Source organism: Ischnura elegans, chromosome 1 (genome assembly GCF_921293095.1).
Source record: "Ischnura elegans chromosome 1, ioIscEleg1.1, whole genome shotgun sequence".
Taxonomy (NCBI): domain Eukaryota; kingdom Metazoa; phylum Arthropoda; class Insecta; order Odonata; family Coenagrionidae; genus Ischnura; species Ischnura elegans.
In genome coordinates this window covers 79,791,842-79,813,604 of record NC_060246.1, presented here as the reverse complement: position 1 = coordinate 79,813,604, position 21,763 = coordinate 79,791,842, and the positions used below count along the sequence as shown (strand labels likewise).

At 40.6% G+C, this 21,763-nt stretch overlaps 1 protein-coding gene across 2 annotated transcripts in view; it reads right to left on the bottom strand.

The window, feature by feature from the left end:
• The window catches only part of LOC124164140, a 143,583-nt gene that overhangs the window by 37,943 nt on the left and 83,877 nt on the right, over positions 1-21,763 (bottom strand). The window contains exon 2 of one of the 2 annotated variants that reach the window (XM_046541342.1): positions 10,562-10,747. In XM_046541342.1, coding sequence (XP_046397298.1) covers positions 10,562-10,705 — 144 coding nt within the window. In that variant the 5' untranslated portion in view covers positions 10,706-10,747. Of the gene's footprint in view, positions 1-10,561; positions 11,861-21,763 lie in introns of those variants that run through there. The other variant, XM_046541335.1, reaches the window with a different exon arrangement.

Below are 21,763 nucleotides of genomic sequence, written 5' to 3'. Positions count from 1 at the left end.
TCACCTTAGAACACCAATACCTTGCTAGGAATCACACATCTGGATAAATATGGGCACACTAAATCCAGGATTTGACTAAATCCATTAACTGCTTCCTAATGATATACCAATTTATTATGTGTGAAATGTAGCTTGCCGACATTTTATTATATATTACTTTCTAAGGAGAATATTGTACAAAATCAGTCCCCAAGAACGTATACATTTTCCTCTGCTGCCTCCATGCCCATAAAACTAATGAGAAGATAAACTGGAGATGTTGATTTCTATGGAAGAGATTGTAAGGAATCATTCAAGGTTCCATGCATTTCACCGAAATTTTCCACAATGCATTGTATTCCACAACTTTCCCGGAGCTATGAAAGCCCAAGACTTAACCTGACTTTACAGCTTTTCCAGAACTGGGAGACCCTTAAAAAACCACAGGACATGTAACACCCGCATACAAAGAAAACACACCCAGAAAAGGTCTGACAACCATTAGGCCCTCAACTGTTAGGCCGTCCTACATTCTTTCCTCGACCAGCATCAGAGGCTTGGGCCGAAAGTCTTTTGACGGATCACCCCAGCCCCTAGTTGCCATTTTCACCTTTTCTAAAAGGCTTTTGAACAGGGGCCTCAAAAGCTAGCACTATTGAGGCAGGGGCAGATAGGGAGAGGTGCGTAAAGGATAGCGATATTCTTCTCCTGACTAGCCCCTCTCTAGGGAAAACACTTAAAAGCCTGCCTAGCTAGGAGGAAGGGAAGCGTGCCGGGAGAAGGTTGAGGAGCATATCCGTTCCGCCTGAGCAACTCGCACCTGCCGGAGAGGGCTCGCAGAAAAAAAATATGAAGGAAAATAATAATAATAAACGTTCTTCGCTCTCGGGGCAAAGCAGCCTTCCTTCCTCACGAGCCTCATCGTTCGTAGACCAACACCCGGAGGACTCGTCTAGCGTGCGGAGAGCCAAATGTACTCGATTTCAAGTATTCGAATACACGGGCGTACTCGAACACCCAGACAGGTACTCAAACACCGAGGCAGGTACACTCCAAGAATAGCAATGGCTCTGTAAGCATTCGTTTAACTTGATGAATGAAACACGGTGCGTGCGAGTGATATCGTATCCTTGAGACGTCTTGGCATTACTTCTGACATGTTGTGACATGTTGACAGTTTTTCGAAGATTCTCACTTTTTATATTTATTCCAAGACCGCAATTATTTCTTTGTCTGATTACCACTAACGAATATCTAACATTCCTCCACATAATTTACAAACAACCACTAAACCACCACACACCTTAACAACAGAAATTTAAATGATTTCCAAATTTTAAGATAATAATTAAATAATTTGTAAAAAAAACACAAAGAGTTATTTCAAAATAAACAATTAGGCATTAATCTTACGGGAGAAAATATATCCTACTTTCATATGGCACGACGTCACACAATCCATTCGTCTGATTACTCGATTACCCTGAAATATACATAGATATTCGAGTATTTGCTTCGGTAAGAGATTACCTGTTTGGGTACTCGATAACCTATATCGGTACTGGAATGCTATCTCGGTTCTTAAAGGCCTCTCTTCGACCGTATTTGGCACACATTTAAACTCCCTTGATAGCAGACCCTCAGCACACCTATAGGTGGGCTCACGAATGGGAAGGAAGGGAAAACCGTGAGGGGGAATGGGAGTGAGAGACCGCCCCACCTCCACGTGGGAATGCCGACGGAGGGCGACCTTCAATCTATTAAATGGAACCTCGGGGAATACCGTTGTCCGGGTGCACGTAGCTTACGGGAAGGCGGTTGAGTTCTTTTTTATCGTATTCTCCCTCGGCCACTCTTAAGCAGCGGTACCAGAATTAAATGCCTAAACATGAATTGTGGAGGGAAGTTTTGAAAAAAATAGATCCAGGAAAAACCTTTTAGAAGTACTTTACAGGAAAGAACCATTTTTTACGAAATAGCACTTATTCGTCATTAATTTAATAATAATTTAACATCAATGGATTCAGGCTAAACCTTGGAGAGCCTCACTACGAAAATGAGAAGGAAAACGGTAACGACTATAAAAATTTATATTTTTTATTTTCACGACTGTTGTAATCTCTTCATTTCTGTGCAACATTTTATCTCGGGTCATTTATCATCTCCTAGGTTTAAAAAAAAAGCGAAGCCTCTCCTTATTTCAGTCTTAATATTTCGATTAGAAGGAGAATGTTTTTAAAGTTACCATGGACTACGAACTTTATTAACTGCTGCCATGGCTTTTGATTGGTCCAAAATAACCTTAATCAAATGCATAAAATCTCAACGCATCACCGGAAATGCGTCTCCCGTCTTACCTAGTCGTTAGATCCTTTCACATTATCTCATGTCCTGAATTCCAGCCTTCTTGCACGCTCTCCCGAATTAACCCAATATTTCCTCTTTATAACACTGTTTAATATACATTTCCAACTTTTCACGCCATTCGCCGTCACACACTAATTTCATTCGGCACTTCTGCATATCAATGGATCTTCATCCATCTCTCAACGCTTGAGGATGCGTTCCATTTGTGCAACAAATTTTGCTCACGCATCGCAAACATTTTTTCTATAAATAGGACGCCTTGCGCGAACAAATGAAAAAAGTCTATGATACAAGTTGTGCTTTAAATATGAGAATGAGTTCTGGTCAAAACTCAGTACTATAAATGAACTACATCAATCTCCAAAGATCTTAAGGTTAGAACAGTAACTTGCAAGTAGCGTTGAGGGTGTTTGGAAATTAAGTTTCCACCGCATTCCACCTCGCGTATCATGGAACGACAACGTAAATTGATAGATTCATACACAGGTTTGGTGAACTTTCATCAAGAATGTACAACTTCATTAGTCATTAAATACCAGAAAATATTTGGAAGCTACCGGATAAAAAAGACAAAACAGCAGAAAGACCTAAATAGCGACAGTTATAAAATCTCATGATTATATCGCATATTACTCTCGCTACATAGCTTCATCATCTTTTTCTCATAAAATACGCATCTCGAGCATCAGAGGTATCCTCTCATGAGCAGTAGTTACTCCAGGCTGAGATACTCCACCTATAAGATATTGTAGTAGAGAAGAGTATAAGTAGAATTTAATACAATAAGGCTTGGTAAAGTCAAAAGTATTACATGCATTAGCACGGATAATGATGAAGCTCATTGAAATAAGTGAAAAATATAGTAATTATGAATGGCACTTTAGCAATGGTACTGAAAGACTTCTGAGAGAGGAGTTTTGTGTTTACTTCGCCATTTTAGATATCCAGAGCAGATAAAACAAACAGAAGCCATCCCAGCGTGGTGAGCTGAAGGAGTCGAAGAAACAGATAACACTTTCACCCTGATCTGAGAGGAAGTTACAGCGGAAAACGAACTCAGATACAAGAACTCCAAGTGCCGTAGGCCAAGTGCTTCGTTCTCAACGCCTGACCTGAGCCGTTCCCCGCTGGCAACGGGGGAAATACTTTCCCCGAAAAGATTAACGTCAGAACTTCCGCCCGCAAAATTTCTCGGCCAGGAAATGTCTAATCCCGTAATATAAGTTTCACTGCCATAAAAAAGCAGGCATTCCCGGTCGCGACCTATTCTCAACAAATTAGTGCAAAAATGCGAGGAGCAATAATATAATTTCCCTTGCACAACTCCATTCATTGGCAAAGAGACGCCTGGTGTCATTCATTAAAGGATATGAAGATAGACTAATAAATCACAACGTTTGCTTCGTTCCGTTTCCGAACGAGTTCAAGTCCACGACTACTAATAATAGTTCTAGAAGCCTATTATGATAAACCGAATGTCTAAATTACATCATTCCCAGATTCATTTATAAAAATTAATGAATAAGTGCGAGTAAACAAAGATGCATATACCAATGTATCTAAATTTTTCTGCTCAGTAATGTAAAGTTAAATCCGATACATATTTTTACTCAAACCACAGGAGAAATATTTGGAACTTAAATCTTGTAGGTTAGATTGTACATGTAAACTTCTAAAAACAAGATCATAATCCGCAATGAATAATGATATTTGTATGATCATCACTTGAGAGCGGGAAAGTGCATTTAAAAGTAGTTGACCTCGTTACTTGACCAGGGTCACACGATTTGTTTGCGAACATTAGCATTTAGTGGAATGACAATGGGTGTGACACCGTATGCAAAACATGAGAACGGTGCCTTGTTGTGGTGAGCACTTAGCGCGCTGAAGTTAATTCCTGTCCGGGCCGGATTGGAATACTGGAAGAACGAGAAAAACTAGACGGTCGACCAGTGGCAAGCCGAGGCTGGTCAGCGTCCATTAGGTGTTGCTGCTCACTGCTCTGAAAGTAATTTCGTGATTGGGGTCGTTGTCACGCTGCATGAGTCATCCTCGACGTCGCAGGAAAAAGGACTACGAAGTAGGGATCTTTCACGGAGAAACTGACAAATAATAGGGTCGAAAACGCGAAAACTACCATTTAATAGCAAAAAAAATGGTTCTGACTATTTCTGAAACTGACAAATAATAGGGTCAAATACACGAGAATTAGGAATTTTAGCCAAAAATAAAGTTTTAACGATTTTCCCTGCTACACTTCTTTCCGATTGTCTAACCATTATTGTGTGCAAATCATACCAAAATGAAACGTTCCACTTTATCTATTTTAAATTTAAGTCGATATTTTTGTCAAAACCATCCTTGATCTAGAAATTTGAAAGGTAATGGAAATACAAATAAGACTTATTCCATACTCTCCTTCACACATATTATTTTCTCACCTCAAAATTGCAACTTCGACCTGATTTATAACTCAAGCTTCTCTATACTTTATGGTTGTAAAATACTTATACCTAGGATAGCAATTAAGTTTTCAAGGTTTGAAATCGCCGCGCAGCAATACTCTTCCACGCTTTTTTTTAAACTCTCCGTGGAAATAAAAGGAAGGGAGGAAGCCTGCTCAACACCTTTATGAGGCATCACACCGTAAAATGTAATCAGATATAGATAAATATGGTTGCGAGACTTCATCACGGTTTTAATAAAATATAACACTCATTTCATGGCATGTAAAAATATTTGTGTCTGAAAGAACTGAAGTATTCATTCATGTTATAACTGGCAAAGTTTCTTTCAGAAAGTGGGTGTACCCAAATTCGAAAAGGTAAATTAAAGATATTTTCCTCCCTCCTAAAAACTATACCGCGTTGATGAAAGATAAATAACAAACGCAGCAACCATCTAAAACTAAAAATAAGGCTACTACTTGGGTTTATTATGTATCCTGTGTTCTTGATACAGTGGGAGCAGTTCCTTATCGCTGGTGACGGCATTATTACGGAGTCATCTTCTAAAAAGAGAGAGGGAGAGAGGCAGGTCACTGAGCCCTCCGTTACCGCCTCTTTACGCAACGCTGCCCGACCGTAATTTTACTTTTAGAAAACCTTCTTTTGTTTATCGCGTCACTTCACGCGGCAGCGAGTACAAGAGCTCCGAAACTGCGGCAACTTCACGGATTGCTAGCCTGCCTCTACTCAGCCCAGATAACAACCCGCACCCCCAACCCATAAAAAAAGAAAGAATACGATTACACATTACTTGCCCGGCTCCGAAGAACGAAGAATGAACGGGTGAATGGAGTACTACGATGGTCATAATCAGATTACAGAGAGGGAAGCCATCGAATTAGCATACGTATCCGCGGTCAACGTCTCGCTGAAGTGAGAGGGTTTTCACCCGGCCATTTCACGGACCGGCGGCGAACGCCTAATCTATAAGATCCCATCATAAAGATATGGCGCCCTAAATTAATAAATGTTAATCATTGCCGAATTAACGAATGAAGAGATGAGATACGGCAATGGAACCGAAGGAAAAGCTAATGAAAACCCCAGCCGGAAGCGGAAAATCCTTTCTGCCGAAAATATGAAGAGCGCCATTGATCACAACATCTTTTTCCTCCTGAATAATGAGCCTAAAGGAGAGTTCGTCTCGGGAAGTCACTGGGAGGACCAATTCGAGAAGTTGTCGATCCGAATCAACGAAGTTTATGGCGCTCTAAAGGTGAGATTTTTACAGCTCTACCGACAGGTTTCGGTAATAAGAATACCGGTCTCTTTGCAGCATAGATGGAGAAAAACTCGCACTCGTGAAGGGAAAAAATTGCGCTTCGCGATTTCGCAGAATACTATGGACCGCTACCGCTTTGCCAAGAATACCATAAATCGATTTAGTTGATCGCAATAAAGTAGTCCCACAGGATCATTTTCCAAGTTCCTCCTTCGCTACTTCACTTGATTCATGATGTAAGGAAGTACGTTGAAGACTGCGCTCTTCATGACAAATGCCTACTTTTCGCCTATGCCATAGGAAACATTTATTCATCGCATATACGGCATTCATTGAAAATTGAGGACAATATAAACTTACAAAGCATATCCATAATGAAATCCTTATATTTAACACATTTCCCGGTTATTTGAGCCGACTGTACCGCCATTTGATTTCGAATACAGTATTTGCTTGCTCATTGCTCAAAAATTACTGCAATATTGTGGACAAATTTTATTTTTAACATGGTTATTAGATTATAATAAGAATTAAAAATATGTTTCGCCAAAATTACATTTATAGTTTAGCACTGTTCAACATTTTTTTCAATGCTTTAGCAAGGATTGTCATAAGAGTTAAAAATAAATGCGGATTTTCAAATACATTCGCCAGAAATTAGAGCAAGTAGATGGCTTGTATGATGTTAGGCACGATGTGGTGGAAGTTCGTAATATTGTTGAAATGACACATTGCAATATTTCCACTTATAGATTTATTTTACACTACGCGTTTCGTCGTTACAGCGACATTTTCAAGACACTTGAAAATGTCGCTGTAACGACGAAACGCGTAGTGTAAAATAAATCTATAAGTGGAAATATTGCAATGTGTCATTTCAACAATACAAGTAGATGGCATTTTCTGTGGCCGTCAGTCGATGAATTTAGGAGCGGAGACTGATCATATTTTTAAATTTTCACGAACATGACATATCCCTCGTTTCTCGCACCGACGTCCTTAATATTTCTCTGACAAACTAGCAGCAGGGAGGAGCACGCCCAAGGCACGGGGCGTGCACACGAACACAACCTCCCCGCTATCTTTCGAGGAGCACCGGAAGTTGGGGACGAGGCACGGGTTGACAATCGAAGCAACCAAGACGGGCATTGAGACGGGCAAGAGGGGCATTGTTTGGCGGCATCGTGACACCCACCTTCGACTCGATTGTCTGATACTAATCCTTTCAACCCAGTGGTAAAATACATAAAAATAATAATTTTTAATAATACATCACGCATTTTACTATTCGGTCCCGCGAAAACCATATACATATTACTGGAAGATCTAATTATTTTTTGTTTTCATTACGTTTCATTAGAATCTTACTGATACCCACTAGGGTCGCCGCATTTTCATATTTATTATTTCTATCCCAGAATAGCATTGTTTTATTTATTTTCTAAAATTAGAACAAGAGCAAGGTTTTTTATTGTACCAATGTTTTGTAATGTATCTACTTCTTCGAAAGCTTCTCAAAAAACGCATGGTTAATTTTTGTAAGATAATATATTATTCCAGTACCTACGTTCTTTACTCAAGCATGTTATTGCTGATTCACATTCAACCTTGGTTTCAGGATGGAATGAATTGAGATTGATAAATTAAAGAATAAAGTTAATAAATTTGAAATTCGCCGTCTATTGTGGACGCAAACACTTTTTGCGGCGAAAAGAGGGATACACAACAGGAAATGTTACCCACAACTGGGACCACCAATTTTCTTGACCATTGCATTACAGTGCGCTGCGTATACTGCCCAAGAATACTAGCACGATCACTCTACAGCTTATCTCCGTATCGAGTGTTACATCGCTAATTTTTTATAATGAATACTTTTATTGAAATCTTTAGAAAAAGCATTGACGCACAGAATAGTACGATAGATACGAATGAATGATGGGAGGATATGAATGTCCATCGGATCGTGGGGAGGAATATCGAGGGGAGGTTAGCGCGAAGCAAGTGCTCGAGGGTGAGGAACATCGTGGTTTGAAGTCTGACGCTTGGGATGCTGCATCGCTCAGCCTTGCGGCAAGCCGTCTTCGCTTTTTATTTTCCTTTCCCAAGGGTAACTCTTTTCTCTCCGATCGCTAGTGCATACTGTGGGAAATTTTTACGGAGTTTGCAAAGTCCGCTTCAATCAATTCTTTTGCTCCAGTTCAATAACTTCAGAAAATTTTTAATGACTTATTGGAGGACCTTCCAATATAATTTTACAGAAAGTCTTAAGGTATATTCCTTGTTCCTCTTGAATGGCTTTTCACTGCAGTTAGCTTTATCACGAGACTCATTTCCTAATTTTTTACATAAAAATCCGGTCACTTACCTGTTCTCTTTGAAATATTGCGTTCAGTATTACACTTTCACATTAAATTTAGGTTTTATGAAGTATTTCGTTCAACTGGTAACATCAAATTTGATCATTTTCATTGTATTATTCGAAGCCAAGCGAAAAGAAAATTGTCGCATTTGCAGAGTAACTTAAGATTCATATTAAAAATTTAAAAGCATTCAAAACCTTTTCATTTTCTCAAAAGAAGTATCTTCCGTACGAGATGTGTCCAAAGGATATTTTCTGTCATGACAAAATTCTCGACTGGGCTGCCATATAACAGTAGTTGAAACCTTTTATGTGGCCACAGGATTCAATTGATAAGACTTCATCTCTCGTTTTTCGTCGGGTGTAGTAGATGTGGTAACAACTACTAAAAATGTTGGCTGGAAGTTATTTCTTCCCGTAGGAAAAATTTTTCGACACAGTTTTCTGCTTGCACTGATGTTGTTAAAAATGTTTTTTCTCCTACCCATGGAGTGAACGCGCTACTCAGATTGAACACGCATAAATTCACATTAGGTCCGAAGGGTGGAAGCGTTTTTCATTTACATCGTGAACAAAAATAATTTTTCTCGACTACGATCGTGCCTAAATACGCCCGAATTTACCTTGATCGATGTCAAAAAAAAATCTTCTTTTTTCTAAATGGACAATTCTGCAAAAACCTGAGAAGGAAGTGTACACCAAAATCCTTGAAGTATTTAGAAATTGAAATACTATGAGCTCTATATAAAATCTGTCACTATTGGTGAATATAATCATCTGTTGTAAAAATAAAATATTAAAAAAATAATAATAACATCCATCCACGGACACATTCATTATATTAATACATGGAATTTTATCCATTGGAGAGTAACTGAAACCTGTAAGTAACCAACAATGGATACTGAGTTTGAGGTGAGGCTAGTAAGATGTGTTAGACTGCTTTCAAAGTTTTTTTTTTTCATTTTATAATCCCTACGTGTGTCACGTTACTCAAATAGTCCCTTGTCGCGATCAACTCTTCAAAACCAATCAACACGCAGTCACCATAATATTATGAGTCATGATATTTAGTAATCGGAGAATTCATTATCCATTCCCAAATTATACTTGAACAACTTTTTCCATGGATTTAGCACATTGCTGCGAATTCCCTTATACTCATGAGGTATCCAAAGGATCCCAGTACACGGTTTATCCTAGAGATGACTGAAAAAAAGCTAATTTTAAATACTTCATTCAAATACTGATAAGTTACTATTAAGTGCGCACATATAAAAGTAATGAGTTATAAGTTTTCCATGTTTTACAGTTTAAAATAAAGAATCGGAATAAATACCAGTATTTTTTTAAAAGATGAAGTAGCCATATACGTATGAATTTGCAGGTCATTTTATAAACTCATTTCGCTGACAGCACGATTGTTTCACTCAAAAACATTACTTGCTTCCGCAACATCAGGATCTACATTTAAGTACCATGTATTTTTTTATATCCTTTACATGGTAGGATTTGTGAACGCTAATTCATTATCCATTCCCATTTTGCACGCTTGGCACGGATTTTACTGAATTACACATAGCCTAGTTGTACATCCATCACGTGCCGTGAACAGTTCAGTTCTAAGTAGATGAACGTTCACATAGGTCCCCAGCTCCATTGAGCTCTTTACCCTTCACGTCCAAAACAAACAGCCCTGATCCATTACCAAACCCTCAAAATTAACATGCAAAAAGTATCTTTGAATCAGAAATTTGCCGCCTTATTATCAGCACCAACCCTCTGGAATACAAATTGTAAATAACAGAGTTATATTTTGATTAGGTTATCTATTTCACTAAAATAAATTTTTAAATCGCTTTGCCATCAGCGACTGATATTTTTATAATATAATTGATTCAGATACCCTTATTTTGAACCCCAGCAAAATATATTTTCACGACTTCCCCAATGTAAATATCACACTGTGAAATATGAAACACCCCTAGGTGATCCCTGATACACATGTGTATGACTCGAGCCGAAGTTATACCACTGCCACGAGTTACTCAGCAGCGGGGGCTTCCAAGTCACCCGAATGTCAAGTACAAACAGTTGACGACTCAATGCCGTTCGTTCACTCACCTCGCCCGATTTGCCCGACGCGAACGTCCTCTGCTCCGTCTTCCTCACCATGACGACGCGGCTCAGCCCGGTGGCGCCGTTGCCGACGCAGTCATGCGCGTGCACGTGGTGGTGGCCGCCGCCGTGGAACTTGGAGAGGTCCATGGCGAGGAGGCCCCCGCCGCCAGCCGCCGACCTCAGGAGGCCCTGCGGACCCGAAGAGGACGACACAGATGAGGATGAGGAAAAGGAGGCCGTCGAAACACCCGACGAAAAGTCCGAGTCGGTGAACACATCCGACGTGGTCGTGTAGTTCGACATCTCGTCACCGAGTCTCTTATCTATTTCTCGCACTAAAAAGAATCGGCTGACGCAAACGATGATCCTCGGCTCCGCAAACACGCGGAGGGATAGATAGCTTTCGGAGACTGACTACCGCACTTCCCACGAACGAACAACGTTACAATATCTTGGAGGATTTATCCACGTTTCGCTTGCCGCAAGGTCCGCATAAAAGCTTCCGGAGACTCGAGGGACGAATGGCTCTTCAGGGACCGGCTACCGCACTTCCTACAGGAGAGCAATCGGCGATGGAAGGCTTGCCAGACCAAGAGTCCGGCTCAGGAGCGTGGTCGTCCCTGCTGATCCGCAAACGCCCCCGCTCTCAAAACAATCACGACTCAACGACGGCGCGAAGAGTAAACACACACACAAACAATCTGATAATGTCCAAGGTACAGATTCAACCAAACTGAATTACTGCTACCCGAGCTTCTAGTTTGGACAGCACCTTCCCACCTAGTTTGACGAGCACGGCGGCAGGTGAGCGGGCGATGAGGAGCTTAAGGGAAGGCAGTGGACCCCAATAGTGGTCCAGAGAAAAGGAGTCGCTGCCCAGCTCAATCAATGATGGGGAGATTGACGCGACGAGCCCGATTGGATAATCACCCTTTCGGTCAGCTGAAATCGACGTCAGAAAAGTTTACATTCGCGCGAAATCGCGAGGGAGATAGATAATCAGCCCGCCGGATTTGCGTTATCGCTGGCTACAGTCACTAGAGGACACTCATGGGTTGCGCGAACAGATTATGCACGCAGAAAAAAGTCTGCAGAGAGGTGGGGATGATTACTGATCACGACCGGGCGAGACCTTCCGACCTCCGCGGCAAGGCGGACTGAAGCGAACTCGGCAAGCCCGGTGGGGCCGTGACTGGAGACCGGCGATCTTCGGACCCTTGCGGACGCGTCCACCAAAAGACGTTCCCCGCTCTTCGTCACGGAGTGAGCTGTCTGCTGGTGCGAGAGACTCCGCTACACACACAAGAGCGGTCGGGGCGAGCGACCGAGCGGCTTCCCGCCCCACAACAACCTCCCCTCCCTCATCCACCCCCTACCCCATCCCAAAGGAAGAAAAAAATAATTTGAGGAGGGTGGGGTGGGAGAGGGGTTGCAGGGGGCGGAGGAGGAGTGGCTTACACGAAGTGAGTAGAGAGCCTTTTCCCGCGCTTCCCTCGGCCCCTTCCTTTCCTCGCCGTCCCTCCAGCTCCGGAAGCCAAATGAACTAGCGACGCCACTACAATGACGCTCCTTTTTTATTTATTTGCTAATTTATTGAAAAATATTACAAACATACAATCGCATGTCGGTAGCATGTAAACGTAACTAACGTGGCTTCTAAAATTGGTGAAAAAATAGTATGATTTCATAAATATCAAACCGAAGAAAAAATTAAATTGGAACTGAATTACAAGCAACTCATTAAATCGATACACCTCTAATGTAAACAATATAAAAACATAAAGAAATTGGGGATTATATAAAAAAGTAAAATTTTGTAGAAATCTGCTTAAAAATTCTCCAGAGAGAGAACAATGTTAGTGCCATGTATCGGAGGCAGCATTAATAATAGTCCTTATAGGGCATTTGGAGGAGGCCGGAGCCTGCTGTCTAACTATCTAACCTCTTGATAGTTTTCGCACGCATGTAACCCATTGCTCACCATTCAATTCGTCTATCCTCGGTGAGACTAAGAGAGTTTCAAAGATTTCCGAAAAAGATGCGTCATATGAGACCGATAAAATAGAAATAATTTTTTCCATGCGCTCCATGACGACATTTGCTACGATCTGGGAAAATCAATAACACTCACCCCTTATTCAAATCATAATATCATTGTACAATATAATTATTTAATAAAATAAATAGGAAAAACGAATATGAATAACGGTGGAAATATTGAAGACGAATAAATGGTCACTTCATCATGTAAAATTATTATTATTTCCCTCCTTCCGACAAGAGCGCCAACTTGTGCATTTGTAATGGCGTTAGTATTAGTACAATCAAGAGAAGAAATAAAAGGCAACTTTTAAAAGCAATGTTGGAGAATTTTCCTTCTGAATCTGTTGTCAGACCCTGACAAGATGAAGACAGATGAGACGAGAAAGATTTTGGCCACGCCCATGACCAAACAATTCACACTGTCCTTTCAATGGCGATATGAAAGCATCTTAAGTCACGATGACTTCAAGGTGCCAAAAAAGGTGGAAGGGAATCATAAAAATAAGGAACGCGAATGCCATTACTATGATAAAATTCAGAACCATAGGTTGTCACGTAAAGTTAGAGATTATGACCAAAAAGAGCTCACCGCAAGGGATTTGAATAAATGAACATTAAAAACAAAGTAAATGGATCCATAAAATATATTCCATCATTGTTGAATAATCCGAACAGTAGTTAATATTAATACGAAACGTTCATCTGCATCTACATAATACCCTGCGAGCCACCTCTAGGGTGTTTGGAAGAGGTTTTGGCAGCCTCAAATATGGCAGTGCATTTCAACATTAACAATAAATTTAATATCCAAAATTTTATATTCAAAGTAACTTTAAGGCATTCATTCCGTTTTAAATGCTAAATAAATGGCGAAAAAATAATTTTAACTGGGATCGGAAACCATTAAGCAACTTGCGCAATAAAATCGCCTGAGATGAAATTTAACGGACCATACGCGTTGGTAACAGTGAAAGGGTATGAGGTTGAGGGTAAGGGTTAAGGTCCTTGCCTGAGAATAGGATACCTTGGAAAATGGAATACCTTGCTATGGCGCTTTGTCTAAGAATATGCTTAACTTTTTCCAGATACCAATTAAGAGGACTATTCGAACACAAAATAGTAAAAATAGCTTTAGGATATCACTTAATTATAATATGGACTGTACGGAATCCCTTAAAAAAGTGTGGCGTGTATAACATTAAGTACAACAATGGTGACGTAACGTAAGCATTGCAAACGGAAAGGCATTTTAGCACCAGTCAATGAACTTCGGTGATGTTTCCTGAGAGGTAACGGATTCCTACCGAAAACGATAACACGATCCGTAGAAATTTTAAATGACGTCATATTCGATAATTCCTCACCACAACATGAAACCTCCCTGTAATTATCACTGTAGAGAACATTAGGGATGACATGATGTGACGCAACCTCATTGCCGGTCATTAGGGGTGTTTTCACCCCCGCGGGGTGACTTACTACTCACCCATCACCCTCACACCACCCTTCCCGGGATGCACCTAATTCCTCCCTCGCCAGAACACCAGTCATCCGCATATTCTACCTCCTCAACTTCCCAGCAAACTAGCCTCCGCACATTTTTCCTCAAGTAGGTGTCTACGACGCTGCATCCATGAAACAAATGAATACGCCTATGCCTCAAATATAGCAGTGCATTTCAACATTAACAATAAATTTACTCTCCAAAATTTGATATTCAAAGTAACTTTCAGGCACCCAAGGAAGAGCACAGAAGAAAAATGAATGTAAGAATATGAACAAAAGAAGAAACTAATTAAATTCACTCAATGAAATCAACTGATTTTGGCGAAACTTGGTGGAGCGATGACATATTCATGGTGACAAAAATCATCAAAACAAAGCGTCCACATCAAGACAAACTGTTTGTCTTGATGATGACGATATAAATCTCGAAACTAGCCGACAGCAAATTAGTTTGTGGGCTTTTTGTTTCACCATGAATTCACTTAGCATAATTGTATGTATACATTTCAAATTCAATATGGTCCATAAATGCCGAAAAATAGCTAAGAAAATCGATGTTCTTCTGGCATTTCTTCGCTATAGATCTTTTTATCAATAATTTACCTTCCAAAATAACATTTACTTTATTCTTTTCCGCCTATAAATCCTAGAAACATCTCTTTTATTTAGCTCTAAGCCACTTTAGGGGTAATAAACATATTAATCCAATTCAAGTTATATGAAGTTGAATTATTAACTCCCTTTGCTATCAAAAAATACTTAAAATTATTTATATATATAGCACCTTTCAGACAAATTATGACCCTTGAAAAACAGTTGAAAGAAAGTAAAATGACACGAACTACCAATACAATGCTGTCAAAATGATATAAAACAATACATTTTTTTAGAAATATGGTGTTTTTTAAGGACAAATAATAATTTTAAATTTGATGAACAGGAAAGTCAAAGAAAAATCATTCCTCCGGTTGCTAACTCCGCTAACGCTATGGAGGGAAACCTAAATCCAACCTAAACCAGCACTCAAGATAATGCCACTAAAGATATATTCGAAGGCATTTGCAAGCATAACTGTAAAAAGAGAAAGGGCCACGAGCATGGATTAAATTAAGCATCCTCGTTAAGTAAAAAAAATCGATCAGCTAAACTCTTTGACCGTTTGCTCGCGCAGACGGGACGGGAAGGAACTTGTGGTTGACGCGATGAGGAAGGAGAACCTTTGATTGCAAATTCGTGTGGATTACTTACGAGTCAGCCTTTATCAAATGGATTTTTTCCTTGCAAGCCCTCACGACTGACCTGTTTCCATGCCTTAATCTCCGCTGATTACATTTAAATTTCGCTCGATAGCAGTGTCTGCTTAACCGCAACGGCCATTTGAACTTCTCCAGTCACGGGTTACATGTTCAAAAAGTTCTTTTGAATGCAAGTAAATTATACTAAGTATCGGATACTAGGCGAGCACATTATTGAGTGAAATTATTCTTTAATAATTCTAATCACCGCCACTCACATTATTATGATATTTCAAGAGGAAGGCGAATGAAATGAAAAATACTCAACCTTGGTCAATTTCCAGTGAAAATTTACCAAGGCTGTGTATTTTTAATGGTTTTTTACTGTCAAAATTACCTTAAAGATATATAAAATGAAAAATCCACAACCTTGGTAAATTTCCAGTGAAAATTTACTAAGGTTGTGTATTTTTCATTTCAACATGGATTTTCAGTTAAACAGTTCATAGTTAAAGCCGAATCGATTGATTGCGAACAGGAAGGCGAATTATCGATTGCGATAGTAATTCATAAACCTAGCAGGAGAAAATTAGTATGAAATTTCTTGCATTATAAATGGTATAAACGCGACTTCCATTGAATAATTAGTTATTTAATCAAAATGACGAAAAGATAAAATGTGTAGCTCAGATGACATTAGTATAGAAAACTTGCGGTGTAAGACTTTTTTTACTTGAGGTATTTTTTAATCATCCCCTGCCCCAGTTTGAATAAATAAGACATATAGAAATACGCAATAATGTTCCAAGAGATATCTCATGGATAAAAAATGGTTTATTACCGTCATAATTACCTTAAAGATATATAAAAACAAAAACTAAAACCTAAACCCCGGGGCAAAAATATAACGAGTCACAATTAAGAATAATCTAGAGAAAGTAACTTGTAAGTGAAATCGATTCCATCACTGAAAACTCTATGCGAAAGAGATCCAATGCAATTTTTTGTGTTACTGAGAAAGAGGAAGAAGATATATGCGTAGACTGTAGAAAATCGGTTACAGGGGAAACGGCAATACTAAAGAACAACAGTCTCTCAGCGCGAAAAAAATGAAGAAATTAAGCTGCAAAGCATGTTTTGGCTACGACCGCCACTTTTTCAAACACTTGAAAACAAAAACTCCTTTCCCTTCTCCACAATTCTCTTGACACATTTCCGCTGCGGAAAGCTTCAGTTCACATCTCAGCATTCTATGCCTTGTTCTGCAACTCAATCTTTTCTTCTGCACCCGACGCGGTCGAAGAATAAAGACAAATGAGAGCGAAAATCGCGGCTATGGGAAGGTTTCAATCAAAATCGCACGTTCCATCACGATCGGCGATAAACTGCATGACATTGCACAAATGAATAATGTTAACTCGGACTAACAAAAATACGCAGAGAAGAAGCCGATATAAAGCAAAAAATTTCTGAAGAAAAGGTTATTACGAATGTGAATCTAAGTAGAAGAAAAGAAGAGAAGTAAATATTTGGCCTTCTATTTCCATAGGGATCTCCCATCTGCAATAGGTTTGAATAGAAGCAGGAAACCCAATTAATCCCACTGCTACACAATTAAAGTTCATTAATTCGCAGGCAACTACTGTGTTCCAGCTAACCCCAGTGAAAACATACACGGTGAGAATATGATTGAAAGATTTATGTCGCGCGGAAAATAGAACGTGAAAGGCATGAAGACTAAATGCATCAAAAGAAACGTGGAAACAAAGTCATGCCTGCAATTGTCTTCCCAAAAGCAACAACAGTCCACACTTTCCTCGACAAGAAATGAAAGTCACAACGCGAGAATCCGAAATGGCTGGCACAATTTTTTTCGAGCTCCAGAAAACAAAACAAACGCCTTTCCCCCATCCTTGAGCCTCGCACACCATCGCAGCGACAGACTTACGGTACCCATCGCTTCCTCCCAGAGCCAGCCTCCTCCCCACGCCCCCTCATGCTCTTCCGCCCCCGCCTCGGGCGGAAGAAAAAGAGCAGCGCGGGAGAAGAGGAAAAAAAGGACCCGGAGGCGACGGCCGCCGTAGACGGGTCCGGCACAGCGTGTCCCTCTACCCAGTGGCGCAGCGAGGGGGAGGTTTTGGGGGATTAAACCCCCCCCCCCGCAGAGCTCAGAGAAATATTTAATTTTAATCCATTTTACTTAATTGGATTAGGATTAATTGTAGAATAGTGTTAGGATTGATCAAACATCCCTCAGAAAGCCGTACAACTCGCCATTATTTTGAACCATTAATCTTCATTTTTTCTGGAGGAGGGCTCGCGCAAATCCCCTTACCCTGGCGGGTATGCAATACCCTTACACCCCTAATTAAGTATTAATTGCGCCTAAAACCCCCCCAGCCTTAATTATTAGCTGTGCCCCTGCCTCTACGTACTGCGTCCAACTTATCCCTATCGTAGTACACCACAGTACTTCAGACTTGCCCCTTATAACATAATAAATTCCGGTACCATTATTCGATAAATTAAAACAATTCTTTCGATCGTTAGAAAACACTGTTAAGCCTAATCCTCACGTCTACATTCACTTCAACATACTGCCCCGTAAGTCGCATATATAGGCGGGTGTCGGGGGGTGTTACGACAATAGCCGTTCACAAATAAAAATGTATTGCTCAAACGAAATGACGTCTAGCGTATAACGAAGTTCTTTAAAGTGCGGGGAAATATGAATTCCCATACCAATCCGTTCGGCAAAATATCTCTCCTAATTTATCTTTGAGTTCGTACCCGAATTGAAAACCCTTAAAAAAAACTTTCTAATTCGTCCATGGTAGGCATCGAAAACTATTTCGTTAGTCAACGGTCTGCCGATTGTCAACAGTCCTCCGATGGTCTACCGATTGTAGGAATTTGCCATTTCACCCTTGGTCGCACGCGAAATGCCGAAAATCGCTCTTGCGTATGCATAATCTGAGACTGCCGCCACACAGTCTTGCGGCCGCCTCTCACCAACACCTTTTACCCTTCCCCTCATCGAACTCCTTCCTGCCATGGCAACTATTACGAGATCCCGACGGAACACGGATCGGTCAGTTCCATGGGTTCACAGCGTGACCAAGTAGACGTGGCGTGCGTGTGTGCGAGAGGAATCAAATGCCGCGTGCTGGTGAGAACGGGAGGGGAGGGGGCTTCGAACAGCTGGAAGACGCGAACACGAGAAGCCGATATGGGAAGGGTGTGATATCGGAACTGCCCACGGGCCGGACTGGAAATTAGATCTGTATGAGGGCAGCATATGCCGCAATGAGGGTTCGCTACACTGCCAAGGGCGAGCTTGGCTGCCACGTTATCGAAGTTAAAATCAAAAACGTGGTGGCCACCGTAGAGCCTTGCGCATTATCCTCAGAAGCATAACTATGGGTGCTATGTGGGGGATATATCCAAAGCCTCAGCGAAATAAAAAGTATTAAAAATAATGTCGAGTTTTTACATATAATAACTGCATCTGTATAAAGTTAAATATCATTTGTTACTATCATGGCAATGAGACGAGTCATTTTTCAAAAATTTTCCGGAACCCCTGATGTCTGGGGGGTTGTTGCTCTCCCAGGACCTCCCCATCCCCTCACGAAGCTTATTCCTAGTTACGCCACTGCCCAGAAGGTTAATTAATTAGGTACAAACAGGCATAGTAATTTTCCACATGTATTAATTAAATCAACCGGTTTCAACGTTTACACGTCATTTCCAAGAATTGTCTTGAAAATGAGAGACAGCTCATAAAAATAACGTGCACATGTTGAAACCGGTTGAGTAAATATTTAAATAAGTGTGGATAATTACTACGCCTGTTTGTATATAATTACAAGGAATTTCCACAAAGTAAACTCGACGACAATCGGTCCGGGGTTAATTAACGTCATCCATGCAAACCGAAGAAATAATCACTATAACTTCATGGACTTTGCTGTAATATGTTTCCCGCTATAACTATAATTGTTACTGAGCCGTTGAGTTTTTTTAATTTACGGGTGACATAAATTATTCATAAATTCTAAATATTTTGGATTTTTTCTACCCAGATCATAGCATGGCAACCAATCCGATATATTTTAAGGAAATAAATTGCGGACTTAGCAGATGTAAGCCTTTCTGGAGTACCCAAGTACGATAACGTCACAGGGTAGAAATAATTAGCCATGACCGGGATATATAAAATGTATTCAAAGACAAAGAAAGAAACGAAAAACCGCAGAAGTTATAAAATGCAAATATTACATCGGTTAAACAAATGACGCCAACAATCGTAATTAAAACACCATAGAACTCCTCTAAATCTACGGAAATCATCTAAATATAAACCTCATCTAGCGGAAGTTTCAAGTAGAATACTTTTTGCCTGATTTTCAAGATGTATTGAGAGACCCTAATTATTTCGGTACAAATGATCACTAACATTAGGTTAGGGAAATAGACTGCAGGACCGATAGTTTTAAGATACCGATTTTTCCGCTTATAATAAGGGATCATTATACCTGTGATAGTTTTTGCTTTAGAATAGCTTGACTCGGACCAGGTAAAATATGCTCCGCGTGTATAGCTAATAACTTACCCTATTTGTCAATATCAGAATGCATTTCATGGAATGCTATGACTACTGCATTAATCACTCAATACGCAAACTTTACGTTTTCTATAACTAATTTATATTTTTATCTCCTTGGTAGCATGTTCGTGTACTTAGCACTCTCCTAGTCTACGCTCTGATCGCTTGTCTTTGTCCTGTGTTCTTTTCGCGTCTCCGGCCAGCGAGAGCGTTTCTGATTACGGCTAGGATGAGTGCTGCATGACTGTTGTGGAATCACCCCGTGCCGCACACCCCGGTGGCTGCTTGCACAGTACCTCGTACATGTAGATGTAGAGTTAATGACCACGTATTCATTCCCGCCGCCAATATTACTTCCCGGACCTAATCTTCATTCATTGTGCGTCAAACCAACACACAATAAAGACCACCCCGACCCAAAAACCTCGCCTAACATCATAATTTCAACAATGATGGGCGTTAACCTACACAGCATCACCAGCTAAAACTGAAATAACGGAATCCCAGAGTGAGCATCAAAACAACGTGAAAGGGCAATTGGAAAATAAAACTGATCGAAAGCGGGTACAAGGATCTCCTGCATTTTACGTTAAGATCGGAATCAAAAACCACAAACTGATAGGAAGTGTACGCGGACCAAGCTCGTTCCCTCAAATTTTCGTGAGAGTTGGTGATTGAGATTTTGGAGGAAAAGGTTCTGATAGCTACTTGAACGTGACGGCTGAAATTATTTTCCTTCTCCGAAAAGAGAGAACTAGAACATCTTTCGCCCCTTATTTTCTTGCCGTGCTTCCGGAATCGCACACGTGTGATGCGTCGACCGCAACGTAAATGAGGAGCTTTGCGTTCTCTTCTCTCGGTAGCGATATTTGTGAGAGCCATTGATTCGAACCAATGACTGTCGCACGAAAAACACAATCCATAAGTAACGGTAAGTCCACTAGCAACTCCATCGTACAAAAATGTGAAGGCAACCGGAGGCACAAATATTTATCTGAAAAGTCGCAGAGTATATAACCTTCTACATTCGCCGCGCATAAAACCCAGGAAATTCTTTCACTACATATTGAATTGATGACACATTAGATTGGCAAGTGCATGCCAGAAAAACCTATTTCATTGATATAATGACCAAGACACAATTGCGACCTTTTCTCTCCCGTGCCATAAGCAATGTTACTAGCAAGAGCATTCCCCGGATGGAAGCATCATTTCATCACATCTAATCTTTGACTAGCTTAAAAAATGGACCACTAGAGCTTTGATTCCACCGCTTCATATTCATAGATACAGGTAGTCACCGGCATCACGCCAAGAAATTATTCAGCCACGAAGAGCGATGTTCTCATATCCACACAATCGTCACTTGTGAAACGTCATCGACGGATAAAACCTGAGACCTCCTTCTATCACCCGGAAGCATAACTGTACCAACTACTCCTCTCACTTGTATTCGTGCTTCGAAGCGATATGTTTCCCGAGGGACCCATCGACTTCTTTCCTCTTCTAGATCACCGATGCATGATGACGATGATGATTCTCATAATTAAGGCAGCACGACGGAGGCGAGGGAAGGAGGGGGACGGAATTTGAAGATTCGGGATAGAGAGGCCTGGGCCGGATGCAGACAACGTGGGGGAGGGGAAGGTGGGGGACGGAGGGGAGGGGGAATAGGAATAAATGTTTTAATCGGAACTTGACCTCCTCCGCTCGATCCACACCAATTACTTCCGAGAATTCTGAGAGAATAGGGAACATTTATAAGGCCTCAAAAAGAAAAAAAAATATGGCAGTCGCTACCACTAAATGAGA